General features: G+C 48.9%; 1 protein-coding gene across 1 annotated transcript in view; it reads left to right on the forward strand.

Moving 5' to 3' along the window:
• The window catches only part of SPATA13 (spermatogenesis associated 13), a 145,230-nt gene that overhangs the window by 50,458 nt on the left and 70,571 nt on the right, over positions 1-24,201 (forward strand). The window contains exon 2 of the mRNA XM_039255458.1: positions 14,656-16,275. Coding sequence (XP_039111389.1) covers positions 14,818-16,275 — 1,458 coding nt within the window. The 5' untranslated portion in view covers positions 14,656-14,817. The remainder of the gene's footprint in view (positions 1-14,655; positions 16,276-24,201) is intronic.

Raw genomic sequence — 24,201 nt, forward strand, 5'->3', positions numbered from 1 at the left:
GTGAAAACATGGTTCTTGCCAAAGGCCGATCAGTGAGATAAAGCGAGGGTCTTCGTCACAAGGGGCTCGTCCCGGTGTCTGGATGCTGACCTGCGGAACAGGGAAGACACGAATCTCTATACCGTCTGCCGTTTTCTTTTCAGTTCCCTCTTCCAGACCCCTTGTCTCCGGCAGTCACTTAGGGGTGCTTACCGGCACCGCCTCGTGTGACTCCCCGTGCGGAGTGACAGGGTAACCAGGGTAGTCGGCCTCAGCGTGCCCACCAGCGTGGTGCCAGCACAGCGGATTGTGATGGGAAAGCCCTCGTCTCCCCTCCGGGTCTGCTCCCCGCTGGCCTCGGGCAGTTCAGTGAACGGCACAAGCATGTGTCCCAGCTCGTCACCTAGTCGTACCCGCCTCCCTCCCCTCGCGCCGCACACCCAGCCGGTCACCAGGCCCCAGCGTTCCGCGCCCGTCCCCGGCTCACAGCCCCCGCTGAGAGCCCAGGCCACGGTGGTCCCACGCCACGTAATTGCCTCCTCGGCCTCTGGTCTTGCTGCCCCCGGATCCTTGTAGGCCACCTGCTGCTGACGGCTCCCCCGACGCTCACAGTAGACCCTGAAACCCCAGCATGGCTCACAAGGCCCTAGCCTGTCCTTGCCTCCCCCCGCCGCCCCCCCCGCCCCTGGTCCTCTGCCAGGGCGGTGCCTCCACCTTCAGTCATCTGTCCGGTCCCAGGTCCCAGTGTCCTGTCAGTTCCTGAAGGAGGCCCGTTCAGGCGGCGAAACACTGCAGAGCTCATTACAATTCCTTTTTTTTTTTTTTTTTTAAGTTTATTTACTTATTTTGAGAGAGTCAGAGACCATGCAAATGGGGGGGGGGTGGGGGACAGAGATAGAAGGAGAGGGGATTCCAAGAAGGCTCTGCGCAGAGCCCGAAACCCCGGCTCAAACTCAGGAAACCACAAAACCCTGACCTGAGCCGAAACCAAGAGCTGGACGCTCAACTGACCGAGCCACCCGGGCGCCCCACAGTTGCTTATTTAATTATACAGTTGACCCTTGAACAACATGGGGTCTAGGGGCAACCAACGCCTAACACAGTCAGAAATCTGCACGTAACTTTGGATTCCCATAAGCTTAACTACTAATCAGCTACTCTTGAAAAAAAATTTTTTTTAATTTCTCATTTTTGAGAGAGTGAGCAGGGAAGGAGCAGAGAGAGAGGGGGGATAGAGGATCTGAAGCGGACACTGTGCTGACAGCAGACAGCCCGATGTGGGGCTCGAACCCATAAACCATGAGATCATGACCTGGGCTGAAGCTGGATGCTTAACCGGCTGAGCCCCCAGGCGCCCCACTAATAGCCTACTCTTGACCAGAAGCCTGACTGACAGCATACGCAGTCAGCCAGCACATATTTGCTATGTTATGTGTGTCATGTACTGTATTCTTACAGTAAAGTAAGCTAGAGAAAAGAATATGTTATTAAGCAAATGGTAAGAAGAGAAAATAGTTACATTATTGTACTGCATCGTTCGAAAAAAGCCCGTGCATGAGTGGCCCTGCGCAGTTCAGATGTGTGTTGTTCGAGATTCAGCTGCGGCTCTTTGCTCAGCTGGAGAATGGCCTGTGGTGGCCGAGACGGGGTGTGCTGTCCGCCCCTCCACCCCCGTGTGTCCCCCAACACCGGCCGGACCAAGGAAGCACTTACTGAACGAACGAACGAATGAATGAATGATGCCTAAGAGGTTCTTTCCTGTTAAAAGACAAAAGCTTTGAACCTGACCACAGGGACTTCCTTTCCATCGAGGCCATCCGTGTTTCTTTCTAATTTACACGCACTCCGGTGATGATGGCCTCGGCTGGTGTTACCTGCGTGTGGCCGCAGACTGGCCACACCACCCCCCCACCCCCCCCCGGACTGTTGCGTCAGAACAGTTGGCCCAGGGACGACGATTTTGGGGCTGTAGAGTGGGTTGCTGTATCGTTACGGTTCTGAAATTATAATTCGGAAAGAAACGCACCAGCGGACTTTTGGCAGGTTATTTATTTTTCCTGCAGGGGACCTGTGAAGCAGGGTTGTTGTGAAATGAAATGCAGATATCGATTTGTTGGTCACACTGATGCACACACTTGCACGGCTACCTCTCCAGACCCTGAAACAACGAGAGGGCAGGCTTCGATTTGTGGCCAGGAAGGGTCGGGCTCCCAGACCTTCTTCCTTAGAGGTAACTGCTTGGCTGGACCACTCCTGAGCCCTGAAATCGCCGCCCACCGGGGAAACAACCACCAAACAAGACAAGCTTGGGATGTCGAGAGGCGGTGAACACAAGGAGCGTGGCCGGCAGGCTAGGGTAGGGTTACGGAGCCCAAGGCAGGCCAGACCTTAGTGTAGTAGCGAGTTCCAGCCACAGCGACGGGACTTTATTGAGCCGGGGTATCGGGCTCTGCGCAGAGCCTTCTTGGAATCCCCTCTCCTTCTATCTCTGTCCCCCACCCCCCCCATTTGCACGGTCTCTGACTCTCTCAAAATAAGGGTTTATTTCTGTGCACCGGCTTGCGTGGCTTTGCCCTGTCTCCGTGGCATCGAGGACATTCCTAGACTGAGAAATCAGAGGAAGGTGGCCAAGAGGCAGAAGTAACCTCTTACGTAATGGAACATGTTGGGGGGGGGGAGCAGCTCACGGAGGATGAGCGTAAAGAGAAGAAGGTCGAACCCTGAAGACAAATGCTCCTATGTCCAAATATCACCAGGGTCTTTCTTGTGTAGGAAGGAGAGTGCGAAGCTCTTCTTCCTTTACTTTTTCCACTTCTACCATTTGAGTCCCTAAGCCAAAGAAATCGGGCTCATCTTTTCATTAATTGCTATTATTAATTTAGTTTAATGTAGTAGGACTTTCAGTTATTAATATAGCAGCCCCATTACTTTTGGAAACACAGTTTGTTGATGTTACGAATTGAGGGGGATCGGGCAGATAATAGACGAATCTTGGACGAAAATGTGTTTTAAATTCTGAACAGTTGACTTCTAAATTGACCTTTAGCATATGACTTGTCAAAATTTTGAGACTTCTCTTATTTATATCTCAGTGTCAGGGTAAGGGAGAGTCTTAAGGTAGAGATCATGCATGTGTATGGGGAAAAAGTTAGAGCCGACGTGAAAATGAAATGATGGGATTTAATATATATTTGGTTCCAGATCCATCCGGGGGGAATTATCCACATTTAGGTTTTCTTTGGCTGGTCCTCACACGCCCATCTGGCAATGACCTTTGAATCGGCAGGATGTGCTTCTATTTGTGAGTCCCAAACCACTGACCCTATGCACGTGGCACCTTTTCGGCACCCACAAGGGCTGCATGAGATCTCTTACCTTTGCCTGAGTCCAGATGTGTATATCATAGTCTTAAGTCCATTCAGTTTACATCAGAGTATTTCACTTCTTTTTGATGTAGAAATTTTGAGCTGGAATTCCATTTCCTATTCCTATTTTTTATACTAACCTGTAAACTGTGTGCTTTACAATGAAGGGTGCCCTGCTAGAAGTACGGTTAATGTTTCAGTGAGAATGTTCCACTTACAATGTCATTTACTTCTTACAGCAACCCTGTGAAATGCTCCCAGGGAGATGTTAGGACCACACTGGGAAATCTGAGGTCGGGATGGGATGCAAATGGCCCAGGTTCCCAAAGGTTGTAAAAGGCAAAGAACCCAAACCCAGGAACTCAGGGACTGGGCTCGATGCCCTTTCTCACCTAACCTGCCTTCAGCTGTAGCTCTCTGAGGTGTGGACTTACTAGAGGGATGCTTCCCGGCTTTTGTCTCGTCAGCCCTGGCTTCTTTCAACTGCTGTCAGAAGGCAAATCTGTCTATTTCCTTTCCTCCTGGCCTGGACTCAGAGAGCAACTCGTGTTTCACCTTGTATGTGATTCCACTTTCCTTTTTTTAGGTTCCAGACTGTTAAGTCTTTCTTGTTTTTTAGTTTTTTTGTTTGTTTTGTTTATTTTGTATTTCTTATTAAAAAAATTGTTAGTTTATTTTTGAGAGAGAGAGAAACAGAGTGTGAGCAGGAGAGGGGCAGAGAGAGAGGGAGACACAGACTCATAAGCAGGCTCCAGGCCCTGAGCTGTCAGCACAGAGCCTGACATGGGGCTCGAACTCCCGAACCGTGAGATCATGACCTGAGCTGAAGTCTGAATGCTTAACTGACTGAGCCACCCAGGCACCCCAGTTTTTGTTTTTGTTTTTAGCACCTTAACTAAACTCGTTTTAAACTTTCTACAAAAAACAGAACATAGTATTCATTTCATTTCTCCTGAACCTCTGAAGTGTGTATGGATGTATGTATTTTGAAATGTATTTATTTTATTCTGAGAAAGGGGGGAGAGGGGCAGAGAGAGAGGGAAAGAGAGAATCCCAAGCAGGCTCTGTGCTGTCACCGTGGAGCCTGACATGGGGCTCAGTCCCACGAACCTTGAGAGCATGACCTGGGCCAAGATTGAGACTCAGACGCCAAACTGACTGAGCTAGCTAGCACCTGCATCTGACGTGTTTAGAACGTTACTAAGCTCTGTGTTGGGGAAACCACATCAGTAGGATGTGATGCCAGGGTATTCCCGAGTCTGATACATGCTCCTGCCGCGTTAGCCCTCCAGAAACTTCTGGCTAGGGAGAGCCGGAACGTCAGATCAGGCGAACAAAACTGAGGAAACATGGTGTGACCACGGTGCTGGCCACGTCTCCCCGTAGGCACAGCGCTGGAGGCCGGGGTGCATTTGATGGGCTGTGAGGCCCCACCGGTTGACACAACAGACCTCACCGGAAAGGAAGTCAGAACCGAAAATAGAAGGAAAGGAAAATGCTCCGGGGGCAGGTGTTTGGGGCCAAGATTGTAAGGGATAGAGCTGCTTAGCGTGGTTTGTCTCTTACATTCACTGCCTTCGTGTAGGAAGCGGATCAGTGGGGGGGAGTCGATGGTAAGGACAGTCACCAGAACAGGCCACGTCCACAGGACAGATACCAGCAAGCACCACGAACCATGCCCTGAACAAATAAGCCAAGTGACGAGGCAGCAGGCTGTGTGATCCCACGGAAGCTTCTGGCCACACTTCTTTGTGTGTAGAAAAGAATGGCGAACTCCAAAGAGGCCATCGAGGAGCCCTCGGAGTTGCCAGTGAGCCCACTTTTGGAGGACAAATATATGCAGAGAAATTGGCACTGACAGTGAAGTGCTGAGAAAAACGTGCTGTTTTTTACCACCACGAGCCTTCCTTGCCACGAATCTTCTCCTCTGCCCCGCTGTCAGGTTTTCCGTGTGGTTGAGGCCAGTTGTCGTGTCTATGCCACGGGGAGTGTGAGAATATGGTTCCGTCACTCGCAGCACGAAGTTTCCTTTATGTTCCAGAACAATGTCTGAAGTCCTCAGCGTCACTTCTTCATGCCCCAGAGGTACACATGGTGTCCCGCAAGGATGGGGGCGCACCCTATTAGCCCCTTCCTCGAACAGGGTGGCCACAGATCGGCCCATGCCAGGTCCGGGCCGCACTGTCCCATGGGGGGCCCTCTGTTCGGGAACAATCGTCCGCATACTACTGGCTTCGTTCACCGGCCGCGGCAGCCACGTTGCTGCCTGGCGAGCCTCCTGAAGGGGGACGTCTGCCAAGAGGCGTGAAAGGCCGACGGGGACAGGGTCCAAATGTCAGTTCAGTTAGAAGACCATTTAAAGTAGGCAATATAAGGCATTTTGGCAACTGCTTTAATACGGAAAACGATATGAGAATATGGGATGCCTGGTTGAACGGAGCCGAGAAAAAGTGTTTTCTGGACCTCTGCCCTCGGTGATGGCTCAAGGGGCTGCTAAGATGACCCCCAATTCAGAACTGTTTTGCCTGCTGGATAGACACAGAGTCCAGAGTCGATCTTGTTTCCCCAACATGCAGTGTCCTAGACTGTGGTTCTGTGCCTGGAAGCACATTTCATGCAAAGCACAAAAACAACAACCTTGAGCAGAAGAAAAAAATTCAGGGAAAATACAATGCAAATATACACTCCTCTTTTAAAAAAATATTTTTAATGTTTTGAGAGGGTGCGCCCACACACGTGCGCATGCAAGCAAGGGAGGGGCAGAGAGAGAGGGAGACACAGAATCTGAAGCAGGCTCCGAGCTGTCAGCACAGAGTCTGACGCTGGGCTCGAACCCACGAAGGCAAGATCATGGCCTGAGCCGAAGTCGGGTGCTCAACCGGCTGAGCCAGCCAGGCGCCCCAACAAACGTGCACTCTTATAGTTATTAAGTGCGTTTTACCAAATGCTGTGTTTACCAGCCACATTGCCCCTTGGAAGGGGTTTTCTCTGCAGCTGCACCAAGCGGTTTAGACCGTGAGTCTGATGACACGCGGCTCCGGATTCTGCCTAGCCTGCCTCTAGCAAGCAGAAACATTGTTTTTGCTCCAGTGACCTTCAAAGTGCCTTCAAGATTAGGGCCACCCGTCTGGAGAAGGTTCTCTGCTCTGAACAGTAAGTGTGAGGGAGACTCAGTTCCTGCGGTGACGTCCCTTTTGGCGCTGGCTACAGGCATTAGGCAGTCCTCACCGTGAACTCTGGTGGCTGCCGCTGATGGCAGACGGGGACGAGGTATAGGAAATCAAGACAAGCCATCTTCAGGCCTCTACTGCGGCAGTGACTCCTGAAGGGTGGCGAGGAGTTTCACGTGGGGGCAGAGGAAGGGGAAGGAGAGGTTCGGAGGCTGGGACTCTGCTGAGCATTGCAGGGATGCGAAGCTCACATCAGCTGCCCCCCAGATCTAGACCTAATCAGAGATCAGAGGAAGGTTTTCCTCTCTTTGGTCGACGGCCCGCCTGGGCAAATCCTCATTTTCTCCACCCCTTCCGCCCCACAGAACTGACAAAGGAAACACCTTTCCCCACTGGGAAACCCCATCTCACCCACAGGAATGTGGTTTAGCCCAGTAACCCAGATAAAGGCAGGCCAACACAGTCACAGGCTCGTATGCAATTGACACCTTTCCCATAGATACAGTGATTCAGTCTCATCTGGAGTTACCGTTCCGTGCACACTTTCTGTTTTTAAACACTTAAGTGACTGGATATTTAAATGAAGCCAGAGCTCTGGCCTTTTTGAAGCCTCCTCCCCCAGTTCTTCAACAGAAGAGACTCTTAAGGGTACCAGACCCACGGGTGCCCTTCCCCTTCTGCTCTTCCTTTGACAGACCTACGGGCACGCGGGGGTTGGACAGGAGAGGGAGAGTATCTTACATCAAGGACCGTGAGGGTTTGAGGCTGGGAAGTGGCTTCCTCCCTCCCTGGAACTAGAACCCACAGTTGAATCTTGGATGTATTTTGCTATGTAAATGTTATAAATTACGGTTAACTATTAACTATTATTAGTTAACTGTAGTTTGGTGGACAGAGTCTGTAGGGAAGCAGGTGGCCTGTTGTACCTTTAGACTACAGTCTCTTTATAAGATGTGGGCTGCTAGGATTTCCAGCTTCTGCTCAGAGAGCTGATTTCAGTGAGGTTCTGGGAAAGGTAGTGGAATGAGAAACAGAAGGAAGAGACCTGGCAGGAAGAGAGAGAGGGAGAATAAAATAGGCAAGTTTAGCATATGAGACAGACTTGTGACCACGGGGCGTTCTGTTTATGAATCCCAAAGCCGTAACTTACTGAAAATAAAATACCATGTAATTGCAATAAAGTAAAAACACTTATTACTGTCAAATATTTAGAAATTAATATTTATCAGAATGTCCTAGCTACATACCTGTGACTTTTTTCACAGCCATCTTGGTTTAAATGATAGAAGTTAATGATTTGGGTACTCAGATTACAGTGTATATATATATATATATATATCTGACTTAGGTTACTGTGATAATTTATGGTGTGAAAGAGAGCATCTTATTCTCTACCCAAGTATGAATGCATTTACCATTTAATTTCCTGGATAAAGAGATTTATCAAGAGCTGCACCAGTGTAATATATATGCCAACTCACTTTTGTTTTACATTTAATAAATTAAAAGAGTTTCTTTGAACTAAGAGCAGAGAAGGTATTAGAGTTACGTATTTCCAAGAAATATTTTATTGAATAAATCCTTTATACTTTAAAGAGAAAGTATAATTTTACAGAAGAAAATCACTTCCTTAATAATCACAGTTCCTTGGGACCCTCGTTGAACATTTTTTTTTTTTTNTATTCTATAAATATCCATTATAAACTATTGGCTAATGGAGTTCAGTTCTCCAACTTTGCTGATTTTCTGTTTCATTGTTAAAGTTTTTTTAAAATATATATTTACTTATGTCTAGGAGAGAGAGAAAGACAGCGTAAGCAGGGGAAGGTCAGAGAGAGGGAGACACAGACTCCGAAATAGGCTCCAGGCTCTGAGCTGGCAGTCAGCACAGAGCCCGACGCGGGGCTCGAACCCACGAACCGCGAGATCATGACCTAAGCGAAAGTCGGACGCTTAACCGACTAAGCCACCCAGGCGCCCCTCGTTGAACATTTTTTAATTCAAACTTTGCTGATTAGTGTTGAGACAGATAGATTGAAGTGTATGTTATCAATATTTACATTTCAACATTAATATTAGAAAACATTTTACTTGTGTTATGAAATGTTTATAAAGTTCTTAATTGTCCTGTTAACTCAGATATATGTTTTGTGTAATGTAAGCATTCAAATGAGTAAACTTTGGATAAGTTTGATTACCTACTGAAATGAAATACCTGGATTGATAGTTAAAAAGTGATCAATTGAGTAACTATTAACATGTCAGTATTTACGTTTCTATATTAAAGTTTCCTTTTTGCTGAATGCATGATAAACAGCCACAGAATTAGATATAACTCTTGAAGTAATGGAAGGTAAACGCTAAGTTGAGCTTTCCATCACAGGAAACTGTAGCTGCTAACAGTATTACTATTTTAAAAATTGTTTTCTCAGTACCATAACAGTACCCAGAACATTCTGTTTTGTGATTGAAAATGATAAATTCCGTGAATTTCAAAGACACCATTCTGGAACTAATTAATAGCATTTCCATGGTTTTCAGAGCTTTGTCTTCTATTCCTTCTTCCTAAAATAGAATCAGCCACTCATGGCTAAGAATTATCCGGCTCCACATGACATGTTAACACACCTCAGGCATTCATTCAGTAACTGAATGCTGAGAACACAGACAGACTTCAGTAAGACCTCGTTTCTGACTTTTCAGCCTCTTCAGAGTATAGCAGAGAAGGGAGACTGAGAAACTGGAGTTACAGGGCAGGGTGGTAAGTGCTGAGAAGGGGCAACGTATAAAACAGACCACAGAGAAAGGGCGTCTGAAATTGGACAGGGGGAAGAGCATTCCTCGAGGGAAAAAGTCGACTTGAATCCATGAAAGTGAATTAGGCGGAGCACGTATTTATCAGCCAGGGAAAGAGAAACGTCTCTAGGTGTTTCCCCAACAAAGAGGATCTAAAATAGGATTATTCGCACACAGCCGAGAAACAGAAGAGGAGAGAGGAACTCGGGTGAACTGTCCTGGCAGGAGGATGCTACCGACCCTGAGGTTGGGGGCATCAGGGCAGAGGTGCCTCTACTTGAGCCGGGACACCGGGGCCACCTGGTGGGAGCCGCGACCTGGGAGGGAGGAGCTGGCCAGCAGAGGCCGGAGCCAGAGGGGCCGGCGGCTGCTGGGAACGCCCCTGCTTAGCCCACACCGAGAGCAGTACCCTGGTGTCTACCCTCCCTCCTCCCGCACACATGGCCCCCCCCCCCCCCCCCCCCCCCCCCCCCCCCCCCCCCGTAGCCATTGGCCGGCTTGGCCAGGAGCCCTTTGTCAGAGGAGCCCGGGAGCTGTGCTTCCATTCGATAGAAAGAGACAGAAGTGGCTGGAGAAAATCAGAGCAAACAAGGAAATAACCCAAAGCGCAGTGGGAAGAGACAGCCTCGCCGTACATAACTCAGCATGGCTGGAGCGAAAGGGCTTGAGTGCTAGGCTGAGATCTGACACCTCTCAAGGTTCAGAGGCGGCAGCCAGGGCCACTAGAGGAAGTGGCACGACTCCATTTGCGGGGTTTTGGGAAGGACGCTGGCCAGCTTGGAGGGGGCGTCAGGTGCGAAGCCAGGAGAATTTTCAGGAGGCTAATGCAGGTGTCCAGGTGGAAGGCACATGGAGCATGGATTGTCAAGATGTGGACTAGACGCTCTTAAACTTGGTGACCAGTGAGATCCGGAGGGAAAGGAAGAGCTGTAAGGTCACACCCAGGTATGGCCAGGATGTGGCCGTGCTGGGCCCAGACCTGGTCCCAGACCTGGTCCCTCTGATTCCCAGTCCACTGTGTCTTCACCAGCTGTGGCCTGACAAGGAGTCCATCTCTCAGACCCGCCGGGTCCCAGCGCCCAGTCTTTAAAGATGGCCGTTCGATGCTCCCAGAGGCAATCTTCTACTGTGCCCTGGTGGGAAGATTGAGACTTTCAGATTCCACTAGTATTTTCCTCCAATGTCCCACTTTCTGTAATTTACACGAACAGATGACAAATCATGTGTACATTTAACCTGGTATAGAGTTCTGGACCTCACATTCAAGTAGTCTAAATTCGTGTTCAAAAATTACTGGCCATAGTTGTTTTCAGGGAATTCTCATTACGAGCGAAAAGAAATGGTGTATTCTAAAGTTCAGACACCCCAGAATCCAGCCTGTAGACAGTGGATTTCACAATATTCCCATCTAAACTTCTCCCTTGTACTCTGCTCCTAAATCTCTCTGGCAGAGCCCTCACACTTTACAAGACTTACTACAAAACCAGCAATTGAATCGCGACCCTTGTTAGCTAATAGAGGTCAAAGTATTAGTTCTAAATAATGCTACTTGGTATGTTTCTGGGAAATTCCAGGAAAAGCCTTTTTCTGTGATTTTCGGTTTCATTCCAAGTAGCACACAACAATCGCGTTATTCAGCTGCATGAACGAAAGAGTCACTGGTCTTTTAAGAAGCACGTTGCCCCAGTCAGCAGCTCCGATCTGTGTGAATTTTACTAGATCTGTATCTTGAAACGTAAGGTTTAAGTACATACTTAGACTTTTTAGTGTTGGGAATACTGAAACATCTTCACATTGGAAAGATAGGTGGGATTGATGAATTGTTAGGTTGGCACAGACCTGGACAAGGCAGGATAATAGATCCAATATTACATCGAGATAAATGTAAATTATGTACATGTTGCACACTGCTCTTATCCTCGAAGAGTTCATGGCCTTTCTGAAGGCAGCCATGTAAACCCATCATTAAATGTCATGGTAAAGCAATGTGGGGAGATGCCCATCACCCATAGTACGGGCCATTAATTTTAGGAGGATCAGGAAGGGATTCCCAATGATGATGGCGCCTTGTAGACAGTCTCAATGTGTTCGATAAAAGGATGTGATCTTTTCTCAACCTGTTGTCACGTTGATTGCTACTACTACAGGACGCTGAGCCATCCTTCCAGTTATACCGTCCTACTTAATGGAGGGTGACCAGACATCCCAGTGGCCAAGAACTTCTCGGATTTCAGCCCCAAGAGTCTCATGTCCTGGAAAATACCTCACCCCGGGCCAGCTGGGCCAACTGGTCACCCAAATTTATTGTCTCCCAGTCAGAATTAGGTTCCTGGATCTTCCTTTGCTCATGCCAAGTTCCCATCTAGGATGGGTGGTCACCTTGTCACTGTTCTGAGTTTGGCATGGGGCCCACGCGTATCCTCGTAACCAGCAGAGGTTCATGAATGAATCGGTTGGTTGATCTACTATAGATGTAGCTGTTGGCACCTGCTCTTTGAAGGATGGCCCTGAACCACAGGAAACTCGAATGACTTGACTCAAGATTCACGTGGCAGTACTGAGGTTAAAACCCAGGCTGCCCCCGTGCCTGTCAGAGAACATTCTCGAACCTATGCAACATTAAAACCAATCACGGCCCGCACTCCTGGAGACCCCAGGGGCAGCCTGACACACTTCCATCCTTCGTTGTCAAAGGTCTCATAACGCCCTCTAGTTGTGTCGGGAAGGTGTCTCCGTCCAGGCAGACTGCAAGACAAGAATCACGTCTGCACCTCTGTATCCAGGGCAAGTCGTAACAAGGCCACTAAGTGTTACGTAACATGCCATCGGCCAGGGCCCCTGACTGGACTTGATGTCTGCATAAACCATCTGCTTCGTTTCAAGACCGTGAGAAGCCGAAACAACCACAGCCCCCTGTCCCTCTCCGAATAGGTGAGGGTGGACAGGGGAACCTCATTGGCAGTCTAGTTTTGCAACTGTTTATGAATTTCACATCCAGCCTCAATGCTGAGATGATTCAAGTTTCTGCTTCGTGAATGGTTCATTCACATGCAGCCCACAGCTCTTGAGGCTCCCCGTTTTCTCCACGAGAACATTAACCCGGGGAGGACATGTGCTAGTCCCGTTAGGCTTCTGAGTCCTGGAGTTGAGTAACTGGACATCAGAGGCTCCAGGCTACATCAGTCTGTGTAGCCTCCCTGGTCCTAGATAGAATCAGCCCTTGAACTGTGGGTCTCCCTGGAAATCCCTCAGGCGGTACCACGTAGGGGAAATAAAAATGAACCTGAGAGAATGTGGAGAGTGGAATCAAATGAGACCTCTTTGCGGGAGGTCATGTTTTTTTCTGCACTTGCAGGGACTGAGCTACATTGGGATTTAACCTTAAGGGTTTTATGCAACGTTCTCCTCCTTTCCTTCTTCTGCCTTTAACGTGCCCCGCAGAGTAGTGGCCTTGACTGGCATATGGACTTCTGAGATTTGACTTGAGTTGGGATTATGTCACAAGGCCCTGAATGTGGTGTCGGGCACCAAGATAGGGGTTCATCTCCCAGCTCTGTCTCTCTCTTTGTTCGGTAGCGTGAAGGCGTGGAGAGAGCAGAGGCTTTGGAAGGGCCAGTGCGGGACGCCGCGGCACCCCGTGCCCAAGTGTGCACTTGATTATCTGCAACATGGAAATTATTCTGTTGATCTTACGGGTTTATAGGAGTCCCCAGGGGCATGTCGTTTCAGAAGCACTTAGCACAGGGGCCTGACATGTAGTAAACACTTAGTGAGTGGTAACCTTTTATGGCGACTCTCACAATCTTTCCTACCTTTTGTCATTGACTAATTAGTTGACGAGGGGGTAGCTGTGACATTTAAGCTGGCCCACCAAGGCTGAGCAGGCCCTGGCCAGATGGGCATAAAGGGTAGGAGAGCAGCATCTTCACTTGGGGGAGAGAGCATGCACTGCAGGGGTGTGGTGGGCTTAAGGGCATGCGGGAGGAAAGAAGAAGGGGCTTGGGGCACCTGGGCGGCTCAGTTGGTTAAGCGCCCGACTTCGGCTTAGGCCATGGTCTCACAGTTCGTGTGTGGGTTCGAGCCCCACATCTGGCTCTGTGCTGACAGCTCAGAGATCTCTCTCTCTCTGCCCCTCCCCAACTCGCTCTCTGTCTGACTCTCAAAGACATAAAAAAAAAAAAAGCTTTATTAAAAAAAGGTGTAACATTTGTTTAAATTGAATTTGTGTGTCTGAATTTCTAATGTTTAAGTAATATCCTTATCTCCCTCCATTTCTCAGCCAGTAAGAATCCTGTTGACGGGGGCAGCTGAGTTGCTCAGTCGGTTAGGCATCCGACTTTGGCTCAGGTCACGATCTCCAAGTTTGTGAGTTCAAGCCCGGTGTCAGGCTCTGTGCTACAACAGCTCGGAGCCTGCAGCCTGCTTAGGTTCTGTGTCTCCCTCTCTTTCTGTCCCTCCCCTGGTCATTCTCTGTATCTCTCTGTTTGTCCAAAATAAATAAACATTAAAAAAAAAAAAAAAAAGAATCCTGTTGATAGAGGCCCCTCACTGATGCGGTTTCCTTTACCAAGCCCGACCTCATGCATGCAACCTCAGCTTGTCTCCTATGTCCCTGTAGCACTTTGGATATTTTTGTAGACAGTGGGCAGGTGACAGCGTCTTGTCATTACCAAGGCTCCTTGCTCTGGTTCTTACACCCAGGCTCCCTGTCGCTGTGTTAAGTTTAACACAGGTTGATATTTCACTCTGACACGTTTTAAAATAGTTGTTGGTGTTTTTTTATTTAATAATTAAAAATTTCAAACAGAAGACCCAGTATTAACATCTTGGCCTTTACATTCCAGCAGTTTTTCAAAAGTTTTAAACACGTTTCAGTGGATTCAAGAATTTACCTTTACGCTGAATGCACAACCCATAATTACCTTCTTTTGTTAAGGAAGGTGTATTTGCTTTCTTCCTTTTAATTCATTGTGAAATGAGTTAGGGAAGGTAACTTTTTAACTTAAAAGGGTTTAGAAAAATTTTTAAGTTTATTTATTTTGAGAGGTGGAGGAGGGGCAAAGAGGGGGAGAGAGAATCTTAAGCAGGCTCCACGCTGTCGGGGCGGAGCAGACGCTGAACTTGAACTCCTCAGTCCCGAGATCATGACCTGACCCAAATTCGGCACTTAACCAACTGGGACATCCAGGCGCGCTTAATTTAAAATAGTTTTGATCTGATCACCCTGTCATGAGGCGTGTTTCTTCTGTACCGGCCATCAGTAGACAAGCCTAAGAAGCCGCTGTTCCTCGCGGTTCTTCTGTGGGGGTTACGTGACTAAATCCCTGCTTTGTTTTCCGCTGCAGGCCGTGGCCCCCAGCCGGGAGCCCGATGTGCACGGCAGGCGCGGGAGCCGGGCCGCCTGCAGCCTCGGAGATGAAGGCCTGCGCCCGGGGCCTGCGGACACAGACGTGCGTGTGGGTTTGAACCCCGCTGCCCCGTGGCCACGGGCTCGCCGCCCCGAGACCATGACAACGGCCCAGAACGGCCACGGCCGACCCGCCGCGATCCCCTGCTCCGTCTCGGATGCCAAAGGCCCCAGAATGGTGACCTCGCCCGCGTGCCGGAACGGAGGCTGCGGCGGCCCCCGCGGGGATGCGGACGCGGCCCAGCCCAGACTCAGCCCCGCCAGGCTCGTCCGCCTCTTCTCGGCGAGCGGGAAGCGGGCCGGCGCCCTCCCCGAGCGGCCCCGCTCCGTGGTCCTGGTGGGCAGCTCCTCCACCTGGCACGCCCTTGCCTCCTTTCGGAAAATGGGATCTTTTAAGAAACTCAAGTCCTCCGTCCTTCAGGGAATCCAGAACCGGGAGGGGTCAGACGCGGCCAAGGAGGACGCCCCCGAACGCGACCCGGGGAGACCCCTGCCGAAGGGCGCGGCGGCCGGAGCGCAGGGCAGCGCGGGCCCCGCGGGCGAGCCGGCCAGGGCGGGGCCGGGGGGCGCGTCCGACTGCTCGGACCCCGACGAGGCGGACGACGCCTTCCAGAGGAGCACCCACCGGTCCCGCAGCATCCGCCGCGCCTACGGCCTGGGCCGCATCAGCTTCCTGGACTGCGAGAGGCCACCGGGGCCCCAGAACCACGCCCGGGCCCCGGGCCCCGCCTCGCGGGAGCCCGCGCTGTGTGAGATTCTAGTGAAGGACGCCGGCAACAACGGCATCATCTACCGCAAGAGCAAGAGCAGCGACAACTTGGCCTTTCTGAAGAAGAGCTCCTTCAAACGGAAGTCCGCCTCCAACCTCGCGGACCTCCCGGGGGCGCCCGAGAAGCCCGCGCCCCGCAGGACGTTCAGCAGCTCGTCCGCCGACTCGGACAAGTTCAGCGGGGGAGCGTCCGAGCGGCGGACCCGACGCTGGAAGAGCCCCCTGCGGGCCAAGGACCTGGACCGGGTCCTGAGGTTCGTGAGCGACGCCGCCTGGAGGAGAGAGAGCCCCCGGGGCGCGGCGTCCCCGCCGGGCGACGCGGGCCGCAGGCTGCAGGCGCACAGCCGGCTGCACGACGCCTACTCCCGCCGCGCGTCCAGCAGCGCCGAGCGCGAGTGGAGGAGGTGCGCAGGCGCGCCCGCGGCCCCGGGCTGCGGCGCGGCGGATGCGGACGCGGCCGTGCTTCGGCCCCGGGCGGCGGAGGCCCCCCCGGACGCGGACGCACGCCGGTCGACCTTCGAGCCCGAGCAGCCGCCCACCCCCACGAGGCCCGTCACGCCCAAGCCCCCCGGCCCGCAGAGCCCCGGCGCCGGAAATGCCGCGTGTCCCGGCAGCCTCAGCGCGCTGTCCCTGAGTTCGGTGGACGGTGAAGAGAGCGCGCGCGGGCCCGCGTCGTCCCGGGATTCGGCGCAAGCCGCGTGTGACCAGGGCAGTGGCGACAGCGGCGCCAGCAGCCAGCCGCGGCCGAGCCCCCGCCTGGCGTCGGGGCCGGAAGACAGCGGCGAGGAGGTAAGGGCCTAGCAGGGGCCTCTCGGAGGTGACCGGCCACGTACGGGGTCCCCGTCACAGTGTCACCCTTCGTGTGACCTGGAGGCGGCCCTGTGCTGACAGCACTGAAGTCAGGATTATTCCTGTCCTGTTTAACACCAAGTTGTCTCTCGTGTAATAAGTTGCTACCCTGTGAAGTTCCCTGACGTGGCACTTGCCACCATTCATTCAAAAGCTATCTGTCGAGCACCAGGGACATGCTCGATTCTGGGTGGGGGCGGGGGGTTGTTGATAGAGACCTCTCTTCCACTCTAGCAGTTAATAGGGACTCTTCAAAAATTTGATTTTTATGACACTTTGAATTTCCCATAGCTTTCTTCTCTTTATGTTAAAAAAATTTTTTTTAAGAGAGAGACAGAGCATGAGCAGGGGAGGGGCAGAGAGAGGGAGACACAGAATCCGAAGCAGGTTCCGGGCTCTGAGCTGTCAGCACAGACCCCGACACCCGGTTGGAACCCACGAACCGTGAGATCATGACCTGAGCCAAAGTCGGACCCTTAACCGACTGCGCCACCCAGGCGCCCCACCTTCTCTTGATATTTTAAATTGTTCCTGTATCCTTTCCAACAGACGACGTGTAAATGAGATTTTTCATGTTAAGACACCGTTATAGGTTCTGAATCTCTTTTATTTCCTAGGAATGAAGTAGACGTGTAGTTTGATACCTGTCAACCCCTGAGGGATGATGGGTCCAAGAAATTTTTATGATGGTTATTGCCCTTATTTTTAGAGTAGAACATCAGCATTTCATGCTTTGAATCAACTAATAACTGTCAGGGCTACGGAAGTGTGTTCTTTTCATAGCCTGTGAAGCATCCAGACACCTTTACCTTCCTGTGTAATTTTCACTTATTCAGAAATGCATTCAGTGCAGTATAGAGCTAACGGAGGAGGAAATGCATCCGTGTGTCTATATTGCAAATTCCTTTTCGCGTATGTTTCTAGACTGTTACAGGTGTAAATTGGTGCTTGCCCTGGAAAAGAATGCCCTAGAAACGAACGGCTCCTTCCCACTGATCCCCGGAGAGGACCTCCGTTTTGTCTTAATGTCTGTCGATGAGGGATCACACAGCAGCTTTTTGCAAACTTGGAAGCCAGAGGAGTGAGGCTTTGTGGATCTGAGTGTGTACAGGGACCACGGGGCCAGGGCGTCTTCTGCAGGTCTTCGGTATTGAGCACCATTGGCTCATTTGCATATTTCCAAAGAAGCCTGTGGAACTGTGGGAAGGACCACAGAGGCATTCCCGGCCTAGGGCACGGGTTCCTGTCCTGCAGGCTCTGCTCTACATAATTGACCCAAGCGGGAAGCAGGCTGGGCTACCTTGACTCCTTTGCTGGATGATAAGACGTAATACTTATTGTGTGTGTAATTCATACCCACCCTGTTCCCACTGATGGTTAAGAAATGCCCTTCATTGCTCTTGGAGGAGCCCTCACCCTCAGCCCCCTGCTCCAAAATAAAAGACTTGCATAGTTCCGGAAGGTTCTTTATGTGAAAGGTGTGGCTTTTATTTTCTGCTTAATAAATTTAGTAAAAATCACCATTAAAATATTTTCTTCCTGGGTGCATGTTAAATGAACACATGCAAGAGATAGTTTCTAACTTTACGGGATTATTTTGATCATTATATAGTTTACCTATATATTTGCTAAATATAATTTAATTATACATCGTTAATAATTTAATAATATATATAGTTTAATTTCCACCCACAAAGAAATTGTACCAAAGGGATACAAAGCAGGGCACAAGTCATCAGAAGTGCACACGTGTGGATAGATAATTCTGCAAATTTGTCTCGAGATGTTTATCGCGTTAAAAAAATTTTTTTTAATGTTTATTTTTGAGAGACGGAGCACAAATGGGGGAGGGGCAGAGAGAAAGGGAAACACAGAATCGGAAGCAGGCTCTAGGCCCTGAGCTGTCAACCCACAGCCCGACGTAGGGCTTGAGCTCACGAACTGCAGGATTATGACCTAAGTCAAAGTCAAGTGCTTAACCTACTGAGTCACCTAAATGCCCTAAGATGTTTAATCATGTTTTAAGTTGGATTTATTTCCTCAGACTTCTTATAGAGCATATCAGGCTTCCTCGTGTGTGTGTGTGTGTGTGTGTGTGTGTGTGTGTCTCTGTTAATGTCTATTTTTGTAAGAGAGACAGAGCATGAGTGGGGGAGGGTCAGAGAGAGAGAGGGAGACCCAGAATCCCAAGCAGGCTCCAGGTTCTGAGCTGTCAGCACAGAGCCTGACATGGGGCTCGAATCCATGAACCGCGATATCATGACCTAAGCTGAAGTCAGATGCTTAACTGAGCCACCCAGTCACCCTGTTTCTGTATTTTTGAAGTAAATGTCATGAAGAAACACATAATGATGATTTTGCCTAATTTGCATTTTATATGTTGGTAGTCTTCAGGGTTACTTGCAGAGAAGTGTTTGTAAAATAGAACCTGAAACCTTCTATTTTGACATTTAGAAACGAAATACAAGCAAAATGAAACAAAACAAATAAACAACAACAACAAACTTGGCAAAATATAGGTGTTGCAACCAGGGTGATTTAAAAGCACTTGTTATCTACCTAGTATAGCATTACACAAAACTAAATTTCAGTCTCAATGTATTTTAATGTATCGTGTGTTATTTTTTATTTAATTCAGTGATAGTAGGGTTCTACTTATATGCTCAAAGCTAGTTGAAGCTGTGGTTAGTGTTGAATATAATAAAGGTCGAGGGGCGCCTGGGTGGTTCAGTCGGTCAAGCATGTGACTTCGGCTCAGGTCATGATCCTGCGATTCGTGGGTTTGAGCCCCGCATCAGGCTCTGTGTTGACAGCTCGGAGCTGGAGCCTGCCTTCAATTCTGTGTTTCCCTCTCTCTCTCTACCTCTTCCCACCCATGCTCTATCTTTCTTTCTCTGTCTCTCAAGAAAGATAAACATTAAAAACATTTGTAAAAGGTGGAAATCTGTGTATGTTATGATATTCAAAATCAACATTATAATGCAGTTTTCAATAAGGGAGAATAGTTTAATTTTGAACAGTTTATGTATAACATGCCACTCTCAAAGTGACCAAATAATCTTTGAAAAACTATTAACAGTGTCACAGGATTTTGTGTTACTGTGGAAAAGGAGTGGGAAAATGTCAGGCTACTTCCTTTTTATGTAGCAGAAATCGCTCCATTAACTTTGTACTTCTGCCACCTAGTGGCAAGCTTCGTTGTAAGCATAACATTCAAAGGGTGCCCTAGAGTTGTTACTTGGTCCAGAAATGCAGTTTAGCATCTATACTTGAGGCCAGTGCTGCCTGATCCCTGATAAAGGTACAGGCACAAGAATGTAGAATTCTTTTGCTGGTTTTCCTACCAAGTTACAGGATAACTCCATTGGCCGAAATAGCTCCCTAGGAAAGGAAGCCTGTCCTTGGCCGTGCAGTATAGATTCAGAAGTGTGTGGTAGTGTTGAAATATGACATAAATGAAGCTCTTTTCAATGATGGGAATCTATGGTAACTCCTTGGTTAGGGAGCTTTCGTCCTTTAGTAGATGTTTTTCACTTGGTGTGAACCCCGGCTCTGCCGTTCCAGATACCCAACATGGAGCCAAGTGCTGAGCTTCCCTTGACCTCAGTCCCCCAAGGCTACAGTGTGGGGTGGCTCCCTCTGGCTTGGCTGTTAGTAGGAATGAGGGCATTGGGCCTAGTGAACGCTTCGCCCAGGGTTGAACACTGGCTGTCACTGTGCGGTGATTACCATCCACTTAGATGAATTTTCCATCCTAGATTGACCTGACTTCTTGAGACATGAGCCAGTAAGGTCAGATTTTTCCGAGAGCTAGCTTTTGACATGCCCCTGTGTTCTCGTCTTGGGGAGGACTGTGAAGATAGACGTTCAGTCAGTTAGTTGGTTTTCACTAAATTTTTTTTTTTTTTTTTTTTTTTAAAGCATGAGAGTTTGGTTAGGCCTCACTCAGTTTAGTGAGGGTCCAGGATGACCTAACATTTAGAAGTTCATTCACTGCTGCACCAGAGTGAACCCGGTGAGCACCGACCAAGGGTAGGATGCTCAGAGGGCTCTGTAAGGATGTCGAGGACCTTATCAATGAGCTAAGATGTATCGAAAACACGTTAGAACTGTGTAGATTAAATCCTACGGAAGAGGCAAAACCAAATGCTGTGAGATTTCGGAAGAGTTGTCGTTTTTCTGCATGCATCCAATCAAGGAAGGCTGAATAAGGGTGACTGAATCTGACTTGAAGATGAACTGTCTATAAGTAAAACATTAAAAAAAGAAAAAAAAGATGAAATGTCTATACATAAAGTTTGAATGGTCAGAGGTGTAGGGATTTTACGTGATCTGAGAGAGCAGGAAGTGACACAGTTCTTTTTGGTGTAGAAGAATGATCCAAGTGAACATGAAATCATTAAGCCCAGATGCTCTTGCATTTAGAGTAAAGAATCCATATGTTACTTGGTGAGCACCACAGGTTCAAGGATGGTTTTGAATAGGGAAGAGCCAAGCTCAGAACTGTGTTTTGAGGAAGTTAGTCTACCTTGGTAAGAAGAGAATTGGAAAGAAAAGGGACCAGGGAGAAAGCTATCCGGAATTTATTGCCAGAGAACTCAGAGGTAATGGGGCTCTAATGTATGGGGGTGGAAATAGAATGTATAAGGCAGGAAAAGGAGTGACTGAAACAAGACCTTATAAGGACTAATGTCTCTTGTCATTCGGTATTTACCTGCCTGCTACGTATGGCAAATGTAAGGGAAAAGGAGAGTTAAAGCAAAAAGCTATTCTTATTCTGATAGATTTATATTCTAATTGGTAGATTGGAATGGATACAAATGATTAGGATGTGGTGTGGTGAGTGTCTCCAGTGAGGAGCATACAAAGTCCCACGAAAGCACTAAAGTTGGGATTATTAAGTCTGGATAAAGAATTGAGTACTTGGGGAAACACAGTTCAGTGGGGTCTTGAAAAAGATGCAGGGGGCAGCAATTGAGGGGCTGCAGGGAAGTAGAAGAGCATGGCAGAGGGACAGGCACTGTAGACCTAGGGAGAAAGTCAGCCAGAGGAGTTATATAAGCCTGTTTTCCTCCCCTGTAAACTGGGGGTAGCGAGGGTACCTGCCCATCACGTGGGGTTCGTCGTGAAGACGAAATGAGGTGACGCAGGTAGAGAACTCCGCACTGAGCTTTGCACATAATAAGTGTCCCCAGAGATGATAAATCTGCGTTGTGAAGGGAGCTGCACGCTGCGCACCGTCACTTTTGTACGGGGTGGTTGGGTGGAGAAGTGGGAGAGGAGATTGCCAAGATAGGTGTGTATGAAGTTAGGGAAGCCCTTGCTTGGGGTTCGGACTTTCCCCTGCAGGCAGCAGAAAGCCAGAGAGGTGTTTACCAGGAGCCACAGCAGGAGACGAGTCACGTAAGAGAGGATGGGCGTGGGGGCCGTCCTGGGAGAGGGCAGTCCTCAGTGGTCCAGCCCAGAGGTGATGAGATCTGTACTAAAACCACGGTAACGGACAGGAGAGGTGGCATTTCAGAATGATGTCACAGTTTCCTTTTATAACCAGCATTTGAGTGTTTGGGGGGAGAGAGAAGTCCAAGATGATGAGCAACTCGGAGGATGCTCTTGTGTTGGAATCAGTGATCGAGCCACAAAAGCAACGGACCAGAGCCGCATGGAGGTTATTATCATAGCCCTCCCACTAACCTGCGGGCTCTCGGTGGAAAGTCTCTTTCCTTTTCTAAGCCTCAGTTTACTCGAACACTCCAGTGTTGTAGGATTTTACCATTTTCTGCCTCAGGGATTTGTAGGTTCAGAATTGTTGGAAGCCAACCATACGACCGGATCTTCTAAAGTTAAAGCGATTTCAGTGCTCAACTGGGAGGTTGTGAGGTGTACACGCTGTTCCCATGTGGGGCTGCAGTTCGCCCTGGTCTCCAGGCTCTGCAGGCGCCCTAGCCACCGGGGGGGGGGGGGGGGCCGGGGGGGACCCACCCCAGATCCACCGCTTGCGTTTTTGTTCCTGCCTCAGATAAAGGAGGGTATTTTGTGGCACCCCAAAACTTCCCTCTGACTTCGAGTACTGGGATAATTCCGTGGGTGAGCAGGGGCTAAAGTGAGGCTTGTTTGCAATGTGAATTACAAATTGTGGGGTTTTATGATGACAATGGCTACTTAACGCCTGCTGATAGCGGCACAGGTCTGTTTTTGGCGTGACTTAATCAGAGACGTAGATACCGCACCAAATTTTGACTCTTTGCAGATTACTTATAGGCATGATTCTTTGAGTTACTCGGACAGCTGGTTGACAGATTTAAACATTTCTTCTAGAGATTAGAAATTATCCACAGCTCCTTCACAGAAGCATCCTTAGAATCAGAAAGATGAGGTTGCGCATACGGAAGGAAGGGTAATGGCCCTTGAAAGCCCGCCCAAGACTTTGTGGGAGTTTTATGAGGTGTAATTTACAGAACACGAAACTCCCCAATTGTGAGCATTCAGCTTAATAAGTTTTAGGAAATTGATGGAGTTGTGCAGGCCCTGCCACGGTCAAGCGATAGAACACTTCCATTACCCCAGAAAAACGTGCCCTGTGCAGTCAATTCCTGCTCCCAGTGAAGGCCTAGGCAACGACCGATCTGCATGCTGTCTCAATATTTTTTTTAAGTGGACAGTTCAGTGATTTGTAGTGAATTTATGGAGTCATGCATCACATCGCCGCTGTCTAATTTTAGAACACTTCTGTCACCCCTGACGGAGACCTCCCGTCCATTTGTAGGCATCCCCTTTCTGTCCCTGGCACCGGATCTACTTTTTGGGTCTATAGATTATACCTTTCTGGACCTGTCATTGAAACAGTTGGGTACTAGGTGGTCTTTCGTGTTGGCTTCTTTCAGCAAGCACATCGTTTTCAAAGCTCATTCGTGTAATAGCATGTGTCAGGACTTCCTTTCTGTTCTGTCTGACTACCGATCGGCTGTATGGATAATCCCGCTCTTTGTTCCTCCATTCATCAGTTGTTAGACCTTTCAGTTCTGGCCACTTTGGGGCTGTTATGAATAATGGTGCAGTGAATATTTATGTGCAAGTCTTGTGTGGATGTAACTTTCCGTCCCCTTTGGTGGATGGGTAGGAGGTGAGTTTCTGGGTCGTACAGTGATTCTGTGTTTAGCCATTTGAGGAACAGCCACGTTGTTTTCTAAAACCGTGGACCCTTTGTCCATTCCCACCAGCAGTGTGTCACGTTGCAGTCTCCCTCCGTCCTTGCCAGTGCTTGGTACCGTCAGTATTTTGGATTCTAGCCCTTCAAGTGGGTATGCAGCAACATCTCACTTTGATTTTAATTCGTGTTTCCCTAATGACTACCCCGGCCGAGCACCTTATATTAGCCATTCATTTATCTTATTTGGTGAAGTGTCTTTTCAGGTCTTTTGCTCCTAAGTTCACTGAGTTTTTGGTTTTATTGAGCTGTAAGATTTCTTTATATATTCTGGGTACAAGATTTTTACCAGATACATGACTTGCAAATGTTTTCTCACAGTCTCTGAGTTGTCTTTTTAATTTCTTAATTATGTCTTTTGAAGAGCAAAAATATCTATGTTGATGGAAATCACAAAGACTTTCTCCTGTCTGCTGGAGGTGGTACAGTTCTAGCCCTTACACTTAGGTATATGGTCTGTTTTTTTTTTTTTTTAATTTCATTATAAAGTATAATTCCAGTGTAGGTAACTTACAGTGGTATATTAGTTTCAGGTGTACAATATAGTGATTCAGCAATTGTACACATTTCTCAGCGTTCTTAATCCCTATTCCCCCCATTCCCATACCCATTTCTCCTCTGGTAATCATTTGTTCTCTTTAGTTGAGCATCTGTTTCTTGGT

The sequence above is a fragment of the Hyaena hyaena genome, unplaced genomic scaffold (genome assembly GCF_003009895.1).
Source record: "Hyaena hyaena isolate Hyena2069 unplaced genomic scaffold, ASM300989v1 scaffold_11, whole genome shotgun sequence".
NCBI classification, from domain to species: domain Eukaryota; kingdom Metazoa; phylum Chordata; class Mammalia; order Carnivora; family Hyaenidae; genus Hyaena; species Hyaena hyaena.